Source organism: Barbus barbus (assembly GCF_936440315.1).
Source record: "Barbus barbus genome assembly, chromosome: 38".
Taxonomy (NCBI): Eukaryota; Metazoa; Chordata; class Actinopteri; order Cypriniformes; family Cyprinidae; genus Barbus; species Barbus barbus.
The window spans coordinates 7,316,387-7,335,094 of NC_136716.1; the positions used below are offsets into that span (position 1 = coordinate 7,316,387).

At 36.5% G+C, this 18,708-nt stretch overlaps 1 protein-coding gene across 1 annotated transcript in view; it reads right to left on the bottom strand.

The window, feature by feature from the left end:
- Positions 1-8,572: 8,572 nt before the first annotated feature.
- Positions 8,573-18,708, bottom strand: part of LOC306857778 (serine protease HTRA1B) — a 33,572-nt gene continuing 23,436 nt past the window's right edge. The window contains exons 4-9 of the mRNA XM_079397910.1: positions 14,741-14,935; positions 13,812-13,844; positions 13,368-13,482; positions 13,190-13,247; positions 12,899-12,994; positions 8,573-10,923 (exon numbers count right to left, since the gene is read on the bottom strand). Of these exons, the coding sequence (XP_079254036.1) occupies positions 10,755-10,923; positions 12,899-12,994; positions 13,190-13,247; positions 13,368-13,482; positions 13,812-13,844; positions 14,741-14,935 (666 nt within the window). The 3' untranslated portion in view covers positions 8,573-10,754. The remainder of the gene's footprint in view (positions 10,924-12,898; positions 12,995-13,189; positions 13,248-13,367; positions 13,483-13,811; positions 13,845-14,740; positions 14,936-18,708) is intronic.

Sequence of the window (18,708 nt, forward strand, 5' to 3'; positions counted from 1 at the left end):
CTGCAAATACAAATGCATCCAGGTCAGTCACATCAACTGCATGTCTTTAGTAAATCCTGGCAGTATTTTTTAACATCGATAATCTGGCCCTACATGTTTTAACATAATACTGTGATACAATTATCTTTGCCTGTGTAATAATACAGTTTACTTAGGATTTTAGTCCCTGTCATGACTGTTTAATGCTGGAAAATATTGTGGCATATGCAAACAAAATTTTAAAAAGGGGCATGATATCCATAAAAGTTTCATAGAGAAAACAATACAAGAATTATCCTTGTGTCCTAATGTGCATACTATCCATGTTAAATAGTATGTAGGATTATAAAATTACAGAAGTTATATGAGATTAAAAAAATGAATGGTTTCTTATTTGTGGTAGATTTTCAAAGTAAAAATAAAGTTTGCTTTAAATCAGGGGTGTCAAACTCAGTTCCTGGAGGGCCGGAGCCCTGCAGAGTTTAGATGCAGCCCTAATTAAACACACCTGGCTTATTACACCAAACAAGCCAGGCTTATTTCAGTTAGTCTGACTTACTTTGAACCAAATCAACGTGAGCAAAGTTTTCATCATGAAAGACCCACAAATGGCAGATGAGTGCGCTATTTGTTTTCTCTCCAAGAATCATTTGAGTAGTGTAATTTTAAATAAGCATAATGTGGAGTGTGTATATGAAGATGTTAATGGTGACAGGATGAATGACTGGCTGGGTTATGGTGACAGCATGCAACCAAGGCATAACATTTTATGACATGGTCCCAAAACCTGCTTACTCCTCTGCTACACACTCCAAAGTAGAGTACATAGCTTAGTGCAAGTAGACCAACTGGGATGCAACATTCATTAAACCCTAAGTTCCCACGATTAAAAGGGTGATGTTTACCATGTTACAGCTCAAATAGCAGATTTTTTTACAGAATAATTACAATTAGTCCTTTGACAAAAATACAAGCTTCATATTTTTGCTTCTAAACCCTCAAGTACACTTGCCTCACAGACTTCGGTTTGTATGTGTTAATACCAAATCTTTTGCATATCGAGGGACAAATTAAACTTTCTTTTGTTTTTGGTAATTTGCACATGAACTTTTGAACCCAGAACTTAAATGCAAAATCATATAACCCCGAGAACTCCAACGCGACAGGCCTGTAAACCTCTACTTTCCCTAAGATGGTTCTTCTGGCATCTCTCATTAACCTCGTCTTTTTTGAGTAGTTCATAAACTTTTAGTTGTCTCAAAGCCTGCATTGCGGAAAACCATGTCTACGTTTACTACAAGTTACCCTCTCATGCATCCTATGAACATGAACTTGTGCTATTCTTGGCAGTCGCCCATCAACCATGAAGGAGAGTTGCCCCACTCAGGAAAAGCAAAGAAAACACAGCTGAATGAACAAACTCCGCATTACAGGAAACTTTGCGTCAATCAATGACAAAATTAACCAAAAGCACTACAAATTAGCAGTTTTGACCCATTTGAGTAACTTTCCACCGTGACCATGTTGGCATTTTGACCCTGGCCTTGTCTGATGTGAGACTCAACCCAGATTGACATGGGTGTCTCCTGTCTACAACACAGTGATGTTCAATGAGCAGATTTGTTCAAACAGTGAGCTGTTGTTGTCTTATGACCAACAGAGATGTCCACTTCAGAAGGGGTTTTGTAACCACAGAGAAGTGGGTCAGCAGTGGAGGTGGTACCGATGATGAACAGTGGCTGTTTTTGTGCTGACACCAACGCCAGTTTCCCCATGGACCAGAGTCAAATCGGCCCAACTGAATCAACAAAGTCGTGTTGCTGTAACACTTCATGTAAGCGCTCATGGACTGAGCACAAGTAAACAGCCTTAAAGTCAGCTTGAAATTAAACTTGACCCTATTAATTTTCTAAACCCATCATAAAACTTACTGTAAATGATTAATCCATGGGGCTGTGAAAGTGGATTAGTGAGTAGATGAGTTTTCCTCTTTGGCATGATGAAGTTTTATCGTCCCTGACAACCTCTTGTCCCATTTAGACACTTTTAGTAACTGCCTTTTTCAAGACAAAAGCTTGTATTTATTAATTTTTGTTTATTTAATTTTGAAATCACAAGGGGGTATGACTGATCAGGGCTCCAAACTGCGACTAAAATGGTCGCATTTGCGACCAAAAATATTAATTTGCGAGTGAAGTTTTTGCTGAGGTCACCACTGGCGACTATATATAATTTGCATGAAAGGACTTTTTTCCCGATTGTTTTGCGCTCACATCTTTTGTTATGTTCACGTATTAAACTTACATAAGACGATGCGCATCAAAGTTTTACTGAAAAGAGTTTATAAAACAGTCCTCGTCTCTGCCGCACACAGTCTGCTGAACGCAGTGAGAGAGACCTGAAAGGGCCTGTTTACACCTGGTCACTTCATGCATTTTCTCTGATCGGATATCTATATGATTTGTTAAAACGTTTCCCCATTTACACTTGGCCACATAAATGTGTCTTCGCAAAACGGATATAAATCCGTTCTTCAATTCCCGCTTCATATGCAAATATAACGGAGTTCACGTCAATGAAAGCAACGGATAATTTTATTAATTATCAGCTAATTTCAATATCAAGAGAGCGCGCGGCATCAGCACTGGAAAGATAGGCTAGTCTCGCTACTTTTAATGAAGAAGATTGTGTGTTGAGCGTCTGCGGCTTACTTTCAGGTTCATTCAGTTTGCGCGTCGCTTGCTGAAGAAATACTCCTCTACTCATCAACTCATTGCATTGCGCTGTCATATCTGACTATAACATGCCATATAGCCTATAAAACGCTCTCACACGTCTATTATTTTAATATTATGGGAGGAGTAATTACCATATGTGGTTTCAACAACCAGATGCATTTACACTTGTCCGGTCGATCTTCTTATCGAGATCTTAAGTCTATATGCTGTGTTCTGTTAATGCATGGACTTCCTGTTATTTGAAGCGCACTTGCCATCCAGTAATCGCAAAAAGCTTTGTGCTGTCTTACTTTTTAATAAACACAGTATCAGCTTTAAAATGCTACGAAATTCAAATGATGCGGTCTGGGTGCTCTTTAATGCGGACCACAAGCGCACACTTTCGGTAATATAAACACCAGTACCCCGCGTCCACACGGTCCGTGTATGCGTCCGGGTCGTGCGAGCGGAGAGTATCGCACTTAATGCTCAGGCGCGATCTCTTTAGCACCTCAGTTAAAGCAGCAAGTGAACCCATTATATATTTCGATTTACTACTATAGTATGAAATGAACATGATCAAAAGGTAGGCAATAAGAAAGCCTATAGTACAACTTACTGAAATGTTTTATGTAAAAGCTCATTGTTTCAAACTGAGGAAATGTATAAAGCTTGTAAACATTGCATTGTAATACATTTACCTCAGAATAACCACTCAGTGTCCATAAACTCATCAGTCAGCTAGAAAAATAACTATAAAGAGGAGCGTTTTGCTATATTCATGCGCTGTTGCATATTAATATTTTTACTTATTGTGTTGTACATGATTCAACTCCTCCTATAAAATTGCATTTTACTAATGAAGAAAAACAGACTGAATGTGTGAAAGACGTGACAACATTTATAGGATGCACTGCACTCAGTTGCCAAGTGATGCTTATGGTCCATGATATTGGTACAGATTCTGTGTAACGAACAATTCTTTGTGACTGTACATTTCAAGTTGTAAAAGACATTTAATTCACACTTTAAGTGAACCTTAGTCCCTCGGTTGACCTGATCATCTACAAGATGGATTAAAATGCTGATAAGCCTAGAAAAGATAAGACATAAACACATGACAAAATGATTGAAATGTTAAAATAGGGGGGAAAAATAAAATGATAATAATAAAATAAACCACTTTTATTCTGTGGCACCTAAAAAAATAATTTGGCGCCTAAGTTTTTCTTTTATAGGAGCCAATGGCTCCTTACTCGATTTTTTTGTCTGGAGCCCTGCTGATGTATTTTATGTGGTACAATGAAACATAAAAATATATTGTGCTTGTGTTTACCACAGACATTATTTTAGGCATTTAACCAAAAAAGGATGATGGAACCAGAAGTGCTAAAATCCTAGCTCATTTCTGGCTTGTGGTCTACAAAAATACACCATCCCTAGTTTGAGTGCATCCACACGACTCTAAAAAATCACCAATTTAATATGTATGATGTTTGTTTTCTTGCCCATACTTCAGTATCTAAACTGAAGCTTCTCACAACCTGATCACTGATAAATCAGTATTTGAGTGGAATTTGTCTTTCATTCAGTAACAAACCTCTATTTCATTAAGAGTATTCAAATATGAAGTGTTTAAATATGTGTATAAATAAAAATATGATCAGGTTTTTGTAAATATTGTTGGGGAAAGTTATATTCATTAGGGCAGGGGATTTCAGACTGGGACTCTTAGAAAATTTGAGTGGAAAAAAAGTTGTTACATGGATGAAAAATAGGAACATCAAACTTAAGATATATTCTGCTTTATATATATATATATATATATATATATATATATATATATGTATATATATATATATATATATATATATATACTGTATATGTATGTATATATTAGGTTTTTATTTATTGTTTGTTGGTTTGTTTTGCATTACAGAATTGTCATTGCGCTGAGCTGAAAGAAAGGACAGAAATAATTACCATCTAAAAATATGAAATATGAATCAGACATGTCTTCATTTCTTTAAAAGAGAGGCTGTAATGTTTCAAATGGAAGTTTTGACGATGTGTGACGTAATAATTCTGAGAATTATTTAACAGTCAAACTTGACAGAATAAGTCCCCACAGACAAAGGCACTTAACAATAATTATATTGCAGAGTGCCAGTAAAATGACTTGGGAGTTTTAAATGACCTAATTCTGTCTCCATCTCATATTTGAAGTTTTATATTTAATCTCTGACCTGCGATCGACCCAAGATTCAGTCAGTGTCCTCCAAGATCAACCGAAGATAATATGTTAAAGAGGAAATGAATACAAACCCGCCCTGTTACTCAAGTCCAGAATCTGAAGTCATCCTGCAAAGTGAAAAAGAAAAGCATCCCCTATTTTACTTAATGAACTCAATGCAGTGGATTAGACTCTGCTTGTGCAAATTGTGTACCAAAAGACATACTGAGTACAATTTGTTTTAGAGACATATTGAGTAAGACTTTTGTACCTTTTTACATAATGCCTGGAGTGTATAATGCTCCTGCTTGTAGTTACATCATATTGTGCCTCCAATAAACCAACAAATGAGGGCAGCACATCACTGAAAATGTTTTCTGTTTTCTGTATATCATAATGGAAGGACCGTTTTTCCAGGCTTGATGTTTTACAGATATATGATAAAAGAACGTACCACCATAATCTTGAGTTTGAGGAATAGCATGGCTAAGTTGGAGGTTTCTGGAGGTTTGCTGGTTGCAAGCAGTGTGGCTTAATTTATTTATTCACTTTATAATTATATTTTGTTCAAACCTTCAAATGCTAAAATGTAATATACAGGTGCATCTCAAAAAATTAGTTTTTAGTAAATTTTAGTAATTAGTAGAAAAAGTTCTTTTTTTATTGTAACATTTCAAAGAGTGAAACTTTCATATATTCTAGATTCATTACATGTAAAACATTTAAAAAGTTTTTTGTTTTAATTTTGATGATTAGAGCTTACAGCTCATGAAAGTCAAAAATCCAGTCTCTCAAAATATTAGAATATTTACATTTGAGCTTCATTAAATGACCGTATATAACATAAATTCCGGTTATCTCTTGTTCTTTGAAGCCATGATAATGGGGAAGACTGCTGACTTGGCAGTGGTCCAGAAGACAATCATTGACGCCCTCCACAAAGAGGGTAAGTCACAGAGGGTCATTACTGAAAGGGGTGGCTGTTCACAGAGTGCTGTATCAAAGTATATTAAATGTAAAATTGACTGGAAGGAAGAAATTGAGTAGGAAAAGGTGCAAAAGCAACAGGGAGGGCCGCAAGCTTGAGAATACTGTCAAGCAAAGCTGATTCAAACACTTGGGAGAAAAAGAACTGGACTGTTGCTCAGTGGTCCAAAGTCCTCTTTTCAGATACATTTTAATTTTGCAATTCATTTGGAAATCAAGGTCTGGAGTCTGGAGGAAGACTGGAGAGGCACAGAATCCAAGCTGCTTTAAGTCCAGTGTGAAGTTTCCACAGTCAGTGATGATTTGGGGTGCCGTGACGTCTGCTGGTGTTTGTCCATTGTGTTTTATCAAGTCCAGAGTCAATGCAGCCGTCTACCAGGAGATTTTGCAGCACTTTATGCTTCCATGTGCTGACAAGCTTTATGGAGATGATGATTTCCTTTTCCAGCAGGACTTTAGCACTTGTCCACAGTGCCAAAACTTCCAAGTGGTTTGCTGAGCTTGATATCACTGTGCTTGATTGGCCAACATGTATGACTTTATCCCCATACGGAATCTATGGGATATTTTCAAGAGAAAGATGATAAACAGTCGATCCATCAATACAGACGAGCTGAAGGCTCAATAGTGCCTCAGCAGTGCCACAGGCTGATCGCTTCCATGCCACACCTCACTGATGCTGGAATTTTTGTGCTAAAGGAGCACCGACCAAGTAATGAGTGCATAAATAAACATACTTTAAAGAACTTGAACTTTTCTGTTTGGCAAATCCTTTGACTTTCATGAGCTGTAAGCTCTAATCATCCAAATTAAAATAAAAAAAACTTTTGGAATGTTTTACTTTACATGTAATGAATCTAGAATATATGAAAGTTTCACTGAAATGTTACAATAAAAAAAATACTTTTTCACGATATTCAAATTTTTTGAGATGCACCTGGATATCTTTTTCTCAGATTTAAGTAGGGTACAAGTATGTAATACAAGCTCTATTGGATAAAACCTGTATCACAGGTTTATGAAAACATGTCTAGAAATGTTCCATTAAATATTTAGATATAACCCTAATAATCCTATAAACATCAAACCCCACATCTTATCCAAATCCTAAACATAACTCGCCAATAAAATCAAATTGAAATGAATAAATACAACCCGAATTCCGGAAATGTTGGGATGTTTTTTTTTTTTTTTTTGTTAATTTGAATAAAATTAAAACTAAAATAATTTCAAATCACATTACCCAATATTTTATTCACAATAGAACATAGATAACATAACAAATTCTTAACTGAACAAAATATGCTCATTTAAAATTTGATGCCTGCTACAGGTCTCAAAATAGCTGGGACGGGGGCATGTTTACCATGGTGTAGCATCGCCTCTTCTTTTCAAAACAGTTTGAAGACGTGTGGGTGTCGAGGTTATGAGTTTCTGGAGTTTTGATGTTGGACTTTGGTCCCATTCTTGACTGATATAGGTTTCCAGCTGCGGAAGAGTTTGTGGGTGTCTTTGACGTATTTGTCATTTAATGGTGTGCCAAATGTTCTCTATAGGTGAAAGATCTGGACTACAGGCAGGCCAATTCAGCGCCTGGACTCTTCTACTACGAAGCCATGCTGTTGAAATAGCTGCAGTATGTGGTTTTGCATTGTCCCGCTGACAGGACATAGACGTCATCTGGAGGGGGGCATATGTTGCTCTAAAACCTTTATATCCCTTTCAGCATTCATAGTGCCTTCCAAAACATGCAAGCTGCCCATACCGTATGCACTTATGCACCCCCATACCATCAGAGATGCTGACTTTTGAACTGAACGCTGATAACACGCTGGAAAGTCTCCCTCCTATTTAGCCCGGAGGACACGCCGTCCGTGATTTCCAACAAGAATGTCAAATTTGGACTCGTCTGACTATAGAACTTTTCCCCTTTGAAAAAGTCCATTTTAAATAAGCCTTGGTCCACAGGACACGACGGCGCTTCTGGATCATGTTCACATATGGCTTCCTTTTTGCATGATAGAGCTTTAGTTGGCATCTGCAGATGGCACGGCGGATTGGAGTTTACTGACAGTGGTTTCTGGAAGTATTCCTGGGCCCATTTATTAATGTCAATGACAGAATCATGCCGATGAGTGATGCGGTGTCGTCTGAGGGCCCGAAGACCACGGGCATCCAACAAAGGTCTTGTCCCTTATGCACAGAGATTTCTCCAGTTTCTCTGAATCTTTTAGTGATGTTATGCACTGTAGATGATGAGATTTGTAAAGCCTTTGCAATTTGACATTGAGGAACGTTGTTTTTAAAGTATTCCACAATCTATTTAGGCAAACTCTTTCACAGATTGGAGAGCCTCTGTCCATCTTTACTTCTGAGAGACTCTGCCTCTTGAAGTCATCCCTTTTATAGCTAATCATGTTACAGACTTGATGTCAATTAACGTAATTAGTTGCTAGATATTCTCCCAGCTGAATCTTTTAAAAATTTCTTGCTTTTTCAGCCCTTTGTTGCCCCCGAGCCAACTTTTTTGAGACCTGTAGCAGGCATCAAATTTGAAATGAGCTCATTTAGTGGATAAAAGTGTAAAATTCTCAGTTTAAACATTTGTTATGTTCTCTATGTTCTATTGTGAATAAAATATTGGCTTATGTGATTTGAAAGTCTTTTAGTTTTCATTTTATTCAAATTTTAAAAAAAACATCACCACATTTCTGGAATTCAGGTTGTATTCAACTTATTTCTAGTACTAACCCTATACACTTTCAGAAAAAAAGGTATCACTGGGATTGTACCCCTTCAAAACATATATATTTGTACCTGATTATTTACCTCTAAAGTATCCATTTTAGTAATGTGATGGTACATATTTGTAACTAAAGTGTACATAGTGATACCTAAATGGTACATATTAGTAGGTGCCACCCCAGTAACAGCTTTTTCCTGAGAGTGTAACCCTAACATTGCAAATTCTGATTGGTTAATTGATCCAGGAGGAGGTACTGCTGTGAAAACCATGTTAAGTGAGTTCTGAGGTCATTTGTGATAGATGGGACCAATATGTACTAGAAGAACTCCAGCAGTGAGCTCAGCAATTTGGCATGATTTTGGAGAATAACTCTACAAGAGCAATAATATTCAGTCAGAGTTTTATGTGTCCCTCGCTGTCCAAACTATTTCAGGCTTGTGAGGTGAAGCAGACGTTGAAAAAGAATGGGTCTGATATATAATTGATGAAACACTATGAATCATTAATGCTACGAAGAAAAGATGTTATGTTAATATGAAATCATGCATGAAATCCATTCAAGACTGAAGAATACTGAAATTCATTTTGGTACAGACATGACAAATTGCTAAAGAATGGATCAGACCTCAAGACACCAGATCTACACAGCAGGACCTCTATTAAAACCTCTAATAAACTATCAGGAATGTTAATAGAGCAATTCCGGGCACTCACTTCCTCAATATTCTCTACTAGATTGTTTCTTACTGGTTGTATTGCTTCACTCAAATCACCCTTAAAAATGCATTAGTTCTTGATAATTGTGAAGTCAAACAGTATGACACTGTAACGGTTTAAAAATGTTAACATTCTTTAATTTTGTGTCGGAAATTGCCGTCTGACAAACAGACACACATTTAAGGAAGAGAAGGTATTCCAAGATAATAGTCATCCTCTACTGGCCCACAATTCTGTTTCAAATGGTGTCAAGTTTGAGATCTGAGTGTAAATATAAAAAATATGTAGAAAGCTGAATACAGACAACAAAATTTCATGATGCTTTGCTGATGTATAGGCTGCATAAGGACGAGATATAATGTCTGTTCCAAAACCTAGTGAACTACCCGCCATACATGACCGATTTTGAAAACACATAGGCAGCAACTCTGCATGCAGTTTCCCTCACCGGGACTCACAACAGATTTCAGTAGTTAGCCGTTAACATTTTGCTAATCTAACAGCAAAATACTCTACCCAGATAACACACACCTCTTTTCGTACATTCTAAACCATAAACATCAAGACATTTTCTACATCATTTTTAAGATCTGACAGGAAATGTTTTAGAGACAGACGTATTGCAGGTGAAACCAGATGAAAAGTGCACATCAAAAAGACATCTACACAACATAAATGTGCTATCAGATTAATTCTTACGAAAATGAACCATGGTTTTTACTAAAAATAAAACCACGGTTCTTGTAGTTAAACCATGGTAACCACAAATTAGCCATGGTTTTGCTACACTAACCATAATTTATTTGGAGTAAAACTGTGGTTATACAAATGGTAATCAGTCTACCAAAAAAACATGATTACTTCACTTTTTAATATTATAAAACCATGGTTAATTTTCATAAGGGAGGCATACAAATAAATTGCACACAAAATTGGGTAAAACAATTTTTAATTACACTGAATTATTTTAGTAGATACTTTTCAGTAATGAATAAAATATAAGATTATAATCAATATTTATGTGCTTGAATGGAATCATTCTGCTCATCTGAAGCTTAGGCAGCTTTCTATGTTTTGGAACAGCATAATTATATACATTTCGGAGTGTTAGTGAACTAGCCAGCACTAAATTCTCATATCTATTTACAAAGGGCTCATTCTAAAATGGTATACTAATGAATAAACAGAAAATGACTTGGAAGATATGGGGAAATAAAGTGAGAAAGTACATTTCCTGTTCTAAACTGAAAACAATATTCAGGTTGGTTGATGGTAGGACTGGAAAGTGTTCACTATGGTTTCTAGAAAGAGTGTGGCTCCGGACACACACTCAGTAAAAGTCTGAGAACCAGCTCATGGGTGAGCATGAGGGAGGTCAAGGGTCAATCTCCTCAGGAATGATTGTGAGGATGACGTCTTCATTGCCGCGTCTTACCACTGTTTTCAGACTGTCGTCTTTCTTTATAGCCGTGCTGACATCACTGGCTGATGTGATCCTCTGACCATTAATGCTGATTATGACGTCACTCTCCTTCAGACCGCCACTGGCAAACAAAACAGGAAGCAGTTAAAACTGACCTAATTTTAAGTCAGAACTGCCCTAATTGTTCTAACTGTGCTTTTATTGGCTTCACATTATTGGATTCTCATTCCAAAACAGTATTAGGTTTTATTAGAAGGTGATGTCATTATGTCTAAGCTAACTTTAAAGGGGTCATGAACTGAGAATCCAAAATTCCCTTGATCTTTTGACATATAAGAGGTCACTGTACTATAAAAACATCTTGTAAGTTTCAGAACTCAAAAGTTTCTCATTAGTCTAAAAACAGCTTATATTGAAGCCAGTCTGCCAAAACGACAGCTTGTGGTATGGACAACTCTATGATGTAATAGTGTGGCTAAACACCGCCTTCATAGAAAATGATAAACGCCTGCTTCTACATCGCTGCCTATTTAGCCCCGCCCCACTGTTTCATGCACGTGGTGTTTATGAGAGAAGCGAACACGCAGGTCTATGCAGAAACCAAACGAAAAAGATGGCAACAAGACGCTGTGCAGTACCAAGTTATAGAAAAAAACACAGTCTTTTCATTGCCTTCCTTCTGATCTACTGATAGCAGTGAGCGTTAACTTCTGAGTTAACAATCCGCCATGCATTCAAACGGAGCATTCAGATGAGGGGTCAAAAACAGGTCAGAAAATAGCTTATTACTTCTAAATTATGTAAAAATTTAAAAATCTTGATAACATTATAAGTGGACCTCAGGGTACTGTACACAATAAAAAAACAGAGGCAGTTCATGACCGCTTTAAGTTTGATTACTTAGTGAGACACAAATTTCTCCTCTGTTTCAGAATATATTTGGCTCATTATCATTAAGTGCTTAGGTGTTGGTTTAGTACTGATATGGTTTTATGTAAATATTCATTCTAATCATCCCTGCACTTTTTTGTTCAATCTTATGTTTTGACATTTCTCATTTAAAAATGTTTGATTTTTCTGACATAATATTTAATAAAAGATATATTTTAAACACAAGTTTAAAGCTTCTCTTTCAGTATTTATCAGTAATTCATTATGATAATATATTCATGTAACATTAAACTAAAATATTTGAAAAATAATTCATTGAATACGCCATGCTTTTGGCATTCAGATTTTTTAGCCCTCTACTTTCTGTTCAAACCTGCTATTTTGTTTTTTAAATCTAAAAATGGTTTGATATTTCTTTTTTCTTTTTTTTTCTTTTTTTATTATGCAAACAAACATGCTATTTACACAGGTGACAAATCAGATACAGAGTAACCAGGGTCAACAAAACATACATGATTTGTGTGAGTGTGTGTGTGTGTGACTGGGTGTTGGGTTTGGATGGTTTGATATTTCTGACATCAGTTTCTTTATTGATTCCACAAAATCCTGCGAAAACCCCAGAGTTTCAGAAATGTTCATATACTTATGGCACCATTTCCCAAGAGAGTCGGCTCTAGTTGAATTTGAAAGTTACATGTAACAGATTATACTGTAATTCATGGTAATTTTCTGTAAATTCTTGCCACAAACTCTTCCTATGTGTTGTACTCGTATACTAAATTGGCAACCCACAATGACAGGAAGTGGCCACTTATGTACTGTTCACATCATCTCATATAAGCAAAAATTGTGTGGACTACTTGTGATTCAAAGTTCACCCACACACAGTGAAATCCCAAAGTTAATTTTAGTTACAAAATCTTTTAACTTCTAAGTGAAATAAAAAAAAGAGAAACACTGCTGCCTCAGCAGGAAGACGACCATTTTGGAAACTGTCAATTTAAACCATTATGGATTCAAATAGAGCATCTATGGTAAATATAGCATCACATATGAAACTGCTGGACAGCATAAAATGGCAAAATGGCAATGCAATTGTGATCTGGTTTGAGTGCACAAAATTTAAGAAAAAAAAAATCCAACCACCTGACTTCATTCTTGGTGTATTGTGGAAAACTAGTGGCTACATGCGATGGGGTACTTACACTTCAGCTGGTGTTTTGGGGATAACTTCAATGACGTACGCTCCAGAGGTGACATCTGGGAAATCACTCTGTTTTTCCTTTAGCTCTTTAGCAAGTCTGTGAGTGACAGATACAGTACAGACATAAATATCATGTTTTCTGGTATCCAGTTTCTGTTATGTATTTGTATAATGGAAAATACAATTTGAAAAGTTTTGTTTAGATGGCTGATTCAATTGATTTAAATATCTTTCCATAATTACAAACACACAACAGTATTCAGTAAGCACATGCAATGCATTTGTGACTTACATTGGGGTTAATGTCATCATTCTTACACCGATATACTTCTTTTTTGTGATTGTTTTTCCTGAAAACAAATATGAGAAATTATTGATCGATACTTTTCTGAAATTTTGATTGTAAATGTTGTTCTAACAGAGTAAATGTTTCAGATTTAGCACATTTAATCCATCATTTTGCCCCTGACCTTTAGCCTGTCTGTCATGAGACTCGGCCAGGAACTGTCGGATCTTGTCAGAAGGAATTGCGAAGGATATTCCTGCTGTCACCTTCAGCGTGTTGATTCCTATCACTTCACCATCCTACAGCAACAGACACAAGAAGCAAGACATAAATGTAAATGTGAACTCACACAAACACACTGCACATCTGCATGCACAGACGTCTTCCTGTCACAATGGGATGTTTCCGCCATTGATCATTATGCATGAACACATGTGTTTATGGTCACGGCTGATTCAACACAGAGCCTTCTCTCAATATATGTTTCTAGGCTCATAAAAACATGCTATAAACATTGTCAACCCTGGCTGCATTCTATTACTCCTGTTAATTAAGTAAAAAATAAGACTCAAGCTGTTTCATTATTTACATATGTGAAGGGCATAATAACAAAAAACAAAAGTCTTACCAGGTTCACCAGGGGCCCTCCTGAATTACCGTACTGAAACACAGAAAGAGTTTGGGTTTATGAAAATGTGATAATAAGGAGCTCTCGTATAGAATAGAATAGAAAACATATATTTTACAAGTAATAAGATGTTAAAAAATAAAATAAAAATAATAATATATATATATATTCCAAATTATTCCTATCATGGTTTAATCTTTGAAATTATTAGGTTAATTATTAGGTTACCATTTTTTTTTTCAATGTATGTGTGCATATATATATATATATATATGAAGAGTTCAGATTCAAAAGCCTCTAAGTGTAATTGTAAATTATACACTGAAAAAATAACCTAAAAGTTGTAAAATCTTAATTATTCTAAATTATTATTCAAGTCACAAATTACATTATTTTATAGTCTAAATCATGGTAGAAATAGCTCTTTTATAGTGAACACTGATAAATGAAAGATTGATAAAATATTAACATCTTTTATTCAAGTCAAGTATTATTTACCATCACTGAGTCAACCTAATTGTATTAATTTATATTTAAAAACTAATTTTTTTAGGATAAATCATGGTTAGTTATAACATAAGAATAGAAATATCATGAACAGAGGAAACAATAAGATTTTGCTAAATTTTCTTATCTGTATTTGAACGTCTACTGTCAGTGTTTAATGTTAACTGTATGCACCAAGGGTCTGAGAGTAACGCAATTTCATTTCTCTGTATGTATGTGCCGTACATGTGGAAGAATTGACAATAAAGCAGACTTGATTTTAATTCAGTCTTTTCATATTTTGCCTTCACTACATGTTCATTACAGAAGATGTCGTTACAGTCAAGTATCTTTTTTTATTAGTAGTACAAATGAAACTAAGCATCATGTTACTGACCCATTTAGCCGAAAAACTGTTTGTACGCAGTGTTTGATTAACTCACATTGATGATGGCATCTGTCTGGATGTAGTCCATGTCAGAGTTCCGCAGGCCCAGCTCTTTGCCCCCTCTCTGGGTGGTGCTGACGATGCCTGTGGTCACTGTGTTTTGAAGGGAGAACGGACTGCCGATAGCGACCACAAACTCGCCTGGTCTCAGATCAGCTGACCGGCCCAACAACAGCACTGGGAGTTTCATCTGCAATATGAAATAAAATACAACATACAGATTTTGACACCATTGTCTAAAGCCATAATTCATCCTTTGATTCAAATTATACTTTAAAAACAGAATTAAGGCCTAAAGATTTTGTAAAAAAGCAAGAATGTCTAATGAAAATAAGTTCTTCGGTATATTATTATTATTATGGTATTTATTTGGTCAAATAAATACAATTATTTAAAATTGTTTAATATTTAAACAATTATTAATTAAAGTAATAGTTTACACATAAACTAAAATGTACACATTAGCAGGCCATCCAAGAACCAAACTCAAAAACATTTGGATGGCCTGACGGTGAATACATTTTCAGCAAATTTTGATTGTGTGAACTATTTCTACACTGAACAAAATTATAAACGCAACACTTTTGTTTTTGCCCCCATTTTTCATGAGCTGAACTCAAAGATCTAAGACTTTTTCTATGTACACAAAAGGCCTATTTCTCTCAAATATTGTTCACAAATCTGTCTAAATCTGTGTTAGTGAGCACTTCTCCTTTGCCGAGATAATCCATCCACCTCACAGGTGTGGCAAATCAAGATGCTGATTAGACAGCATGATTATTGCACAGGTGTGCCTTAGGCTGGCCACAATAAAAGGCATAGATTTGCAGGAATGTTGGTAAAGGCAGATTTTCCAGTGAGTCTATCATAGTTTTTGTATAAAGGTACTTTCTTGTGAAACTGGTTTTAGAGTGACTGTAAGGCATCATAATGTCATATACAAACACGATTCCAAAAAAGTTGGGACACTGTATAAATTATGAATAAAAAAGGAATGCAATAATTTACAAATCTCATAAACTTATATTTTATTCACAATAGAATATAGATAACATATCAAATGTTGAAAGTGAGACATTTTGAAATGTCATGCCAAATATTGGCTCATTTTGGATTTCATGAGAGCTACACATTCCAAAAAAGTTGGGACAGGTAGCAATAAGAGGCCGGAAAAGTTAAATGTACATATAAGGAACAGCTGGAGGACCAATTTGCAACTTATTAGGTCAATTGGCAACATGATTGGGTATAAAAAGAGCCTCTCAGAGTGGCAGTGTCTCTCAGAAGTCAAGATGGCAAGAGGATCACCAATTCCCCCAATGCTGAGGCGAAAAATTGTGGAGCAATATCAGAAAGGAGTTTCTCAGAGAAAAATTGTTTGAAGTTATCATCATCTACAGTGCATAATATCATCCAAAGATTCAGAGAATCTGGAACCATCTCTGTGCGTAAGGGTCAAGGCCGGAAAACCATACTGGATGCCTTCGGGCCCTTAGACGGCACTGCATCACATACAGGAATGCTACTGTAATGGAAATCACAACATGGGCTCAGGAATACTTCCAGAAAACATTGTTGGTGAACACAATCCACCGTGCCATTCGCCGTTGCCGGCTAAAACTCTATAGGTCAAAAAAGAAGCCATATCTAAACATGATCCAGAAGCACAGGCGTTTTCTCTGGGCCAAGGCTTATTTAAAATGGACTGTGGCAAAGTGGAAAACTGTTCTGTTGTCAGACGAATCAAAATTTGAAGTTCTTTTTGGAAAATTGGGACACCATGTCATCCGGACTAAAGAGGACAAGGACAACCCAAGTTGTTATCAGCGCTCAGTTCAGAAGCCTGCATCTCTGATGGTATGGGGTTGCATGAGTGCATGTGGCATGGGCAGCTTACACATCTGGAAAGGCACCATCAATGCTGAAAGGTATATCCAAGTTCTAGAACAACATATGCTCCCATCCAGACGTTGTCTCTTTCAGGGAAGACCTTGCATTTTCCAACATGACAATGCCAGACCACATACTGCATCAATTACAACATCGTGGCTGCGTAGAAGGAGGACCCGGGTACTGAAACGGCCAGCCTGCAGTCCAGATCTTTCACCCATAGAAAACATTTGGCACATCATAAAGAGGAAGATGTGACAAAGAAGACCTAAGACAGTTGAGCAACTAGAAGCTTGCACTTCTCAACTTTCTTCTCAACTATTGAGAAGTCTTTCTGACTTCTCAATAGAAAACGGGGGCAAATAGATGAACATTTATGAATTCTTCTTTCAACTACATAGACACCATTTTAATTCTTTCCATGTTTGGTGTGCACCAAGGTTTGGATGGAAGTATTCACACTTATTCAACTGAACCACACAAACAGAAGAATAGTTTAAATCAGACCAAACCTGCCAAGTGTGAACATGCCTTTATACACAAACAATTAATTCAGATGCTTCTCTACCTCGACATACTGACTGCATATTTTAGGTTTCAGGACACAGCCATGATAAACTCTCATAGCTCTGTTTATTCAGATGTTATGTTGTAATATTATAACAGCTGTTATATTACAATACATGACTATTTCTGAAACAAACCAGGCAAACGCTGACCTTCTGGTTCTGTGCAAAAGCAATGCAAGATGAGGTTCTTTTTAAAGGGGTCATCGGATGCCCATTTTCCAAAAATGTATATGATTCTTTAGGGTTTTAATGAAAAATCTATAACATACTTTGGCTAAAATTTCTCAATGGTAGTGTAAAAAACACCTTCTTTACCCTGTCAAAATCAGCTCTGTTTTCATCAAGCCGTTTTTAAGTCCATGTCCTTTTAAATGCTCATGAGCTCTGCTCACCCCGCCCATCTCTTCCATGGGGTACTGTTTACTTTTGCTGCGAAACAGGCTAACTAGCACATATTAGGGAAGGTGATTTGCAAAGATTCATAAAAAAATGTTATACTCATTTCTTCTGTAGATGAAGTTGGATCACGAATGATTTGCGCGAACATAGACGCATTTAGGCAGATTGTTAATCATTAACCCTCTGCATCTTCAGCGGCTCAGATGTCGGGAGTAAATGATGACTGCTTTATTCATTATTACATTCAACAACAAAACACCTCAATCGCTTAATCGGAGACATCTTGTCTTCCCCTGCAGGCAGACAGCTCTCAGCTCACTCAGGGTGGGTCTAAGGTAAGACGGCCTTGTCAATCAACTATCGTGGGAGGGCCTGTACAAAACTACGTCATTCTGACAGGAATCTCAAAACACCTTGATTTGATAAAGGGGATTTTAAAATAGGGGTTTAAAAAAAAAAACACTGGGTGGATATCTATCATTATAGGATGGATGTGTACACACACTTCCAACACACATTTATGTTCAAACAACTTGAAAAGTGAATTTTGCATCTGATGACCCCTTTAACAAAGCAAATCTGTGCAACTGATCAAGTAAGTGAACTACAGTTCATTAATTTTATGTGTGGAATTGCATGGAACGATAAATCCTGGTTATGCACCAGACTGTGAACTTTTTGTTGTTTGGAAAAAAATAATAAATCAAAGTGCAATTAATGCCTGCGGTGGCCGCAGCTGTATGGTTGACACCATTCTGAGTCAGATTAGATCCTCCCTTTCCAGTCTTGAGATTTCAACACCATTCCCCTTCTGGCAACAAAAAAGAGGGAGGAAATGAAGACAAAAGAGCAGCAAGAAACAGAAGAGGCTGCTCATATCATCAAGCTGGGCCTGGATGGAAAACATATCTGTTGAAACTCACAAAACATTTCAGACGTGTTATCTGAAAAAAAAGGAATAAAAATAAATTACTGACTGTATTAAAAGTATTAATTTTACAGGATGAACCTCTAAAGCCCTCATCACATACAGTTATCTCTCTGCGTGTGCACTGGTATGTACAGCTGTCAGCTTGTAGCCCAAGGACAATTCCAGATGCTGGAA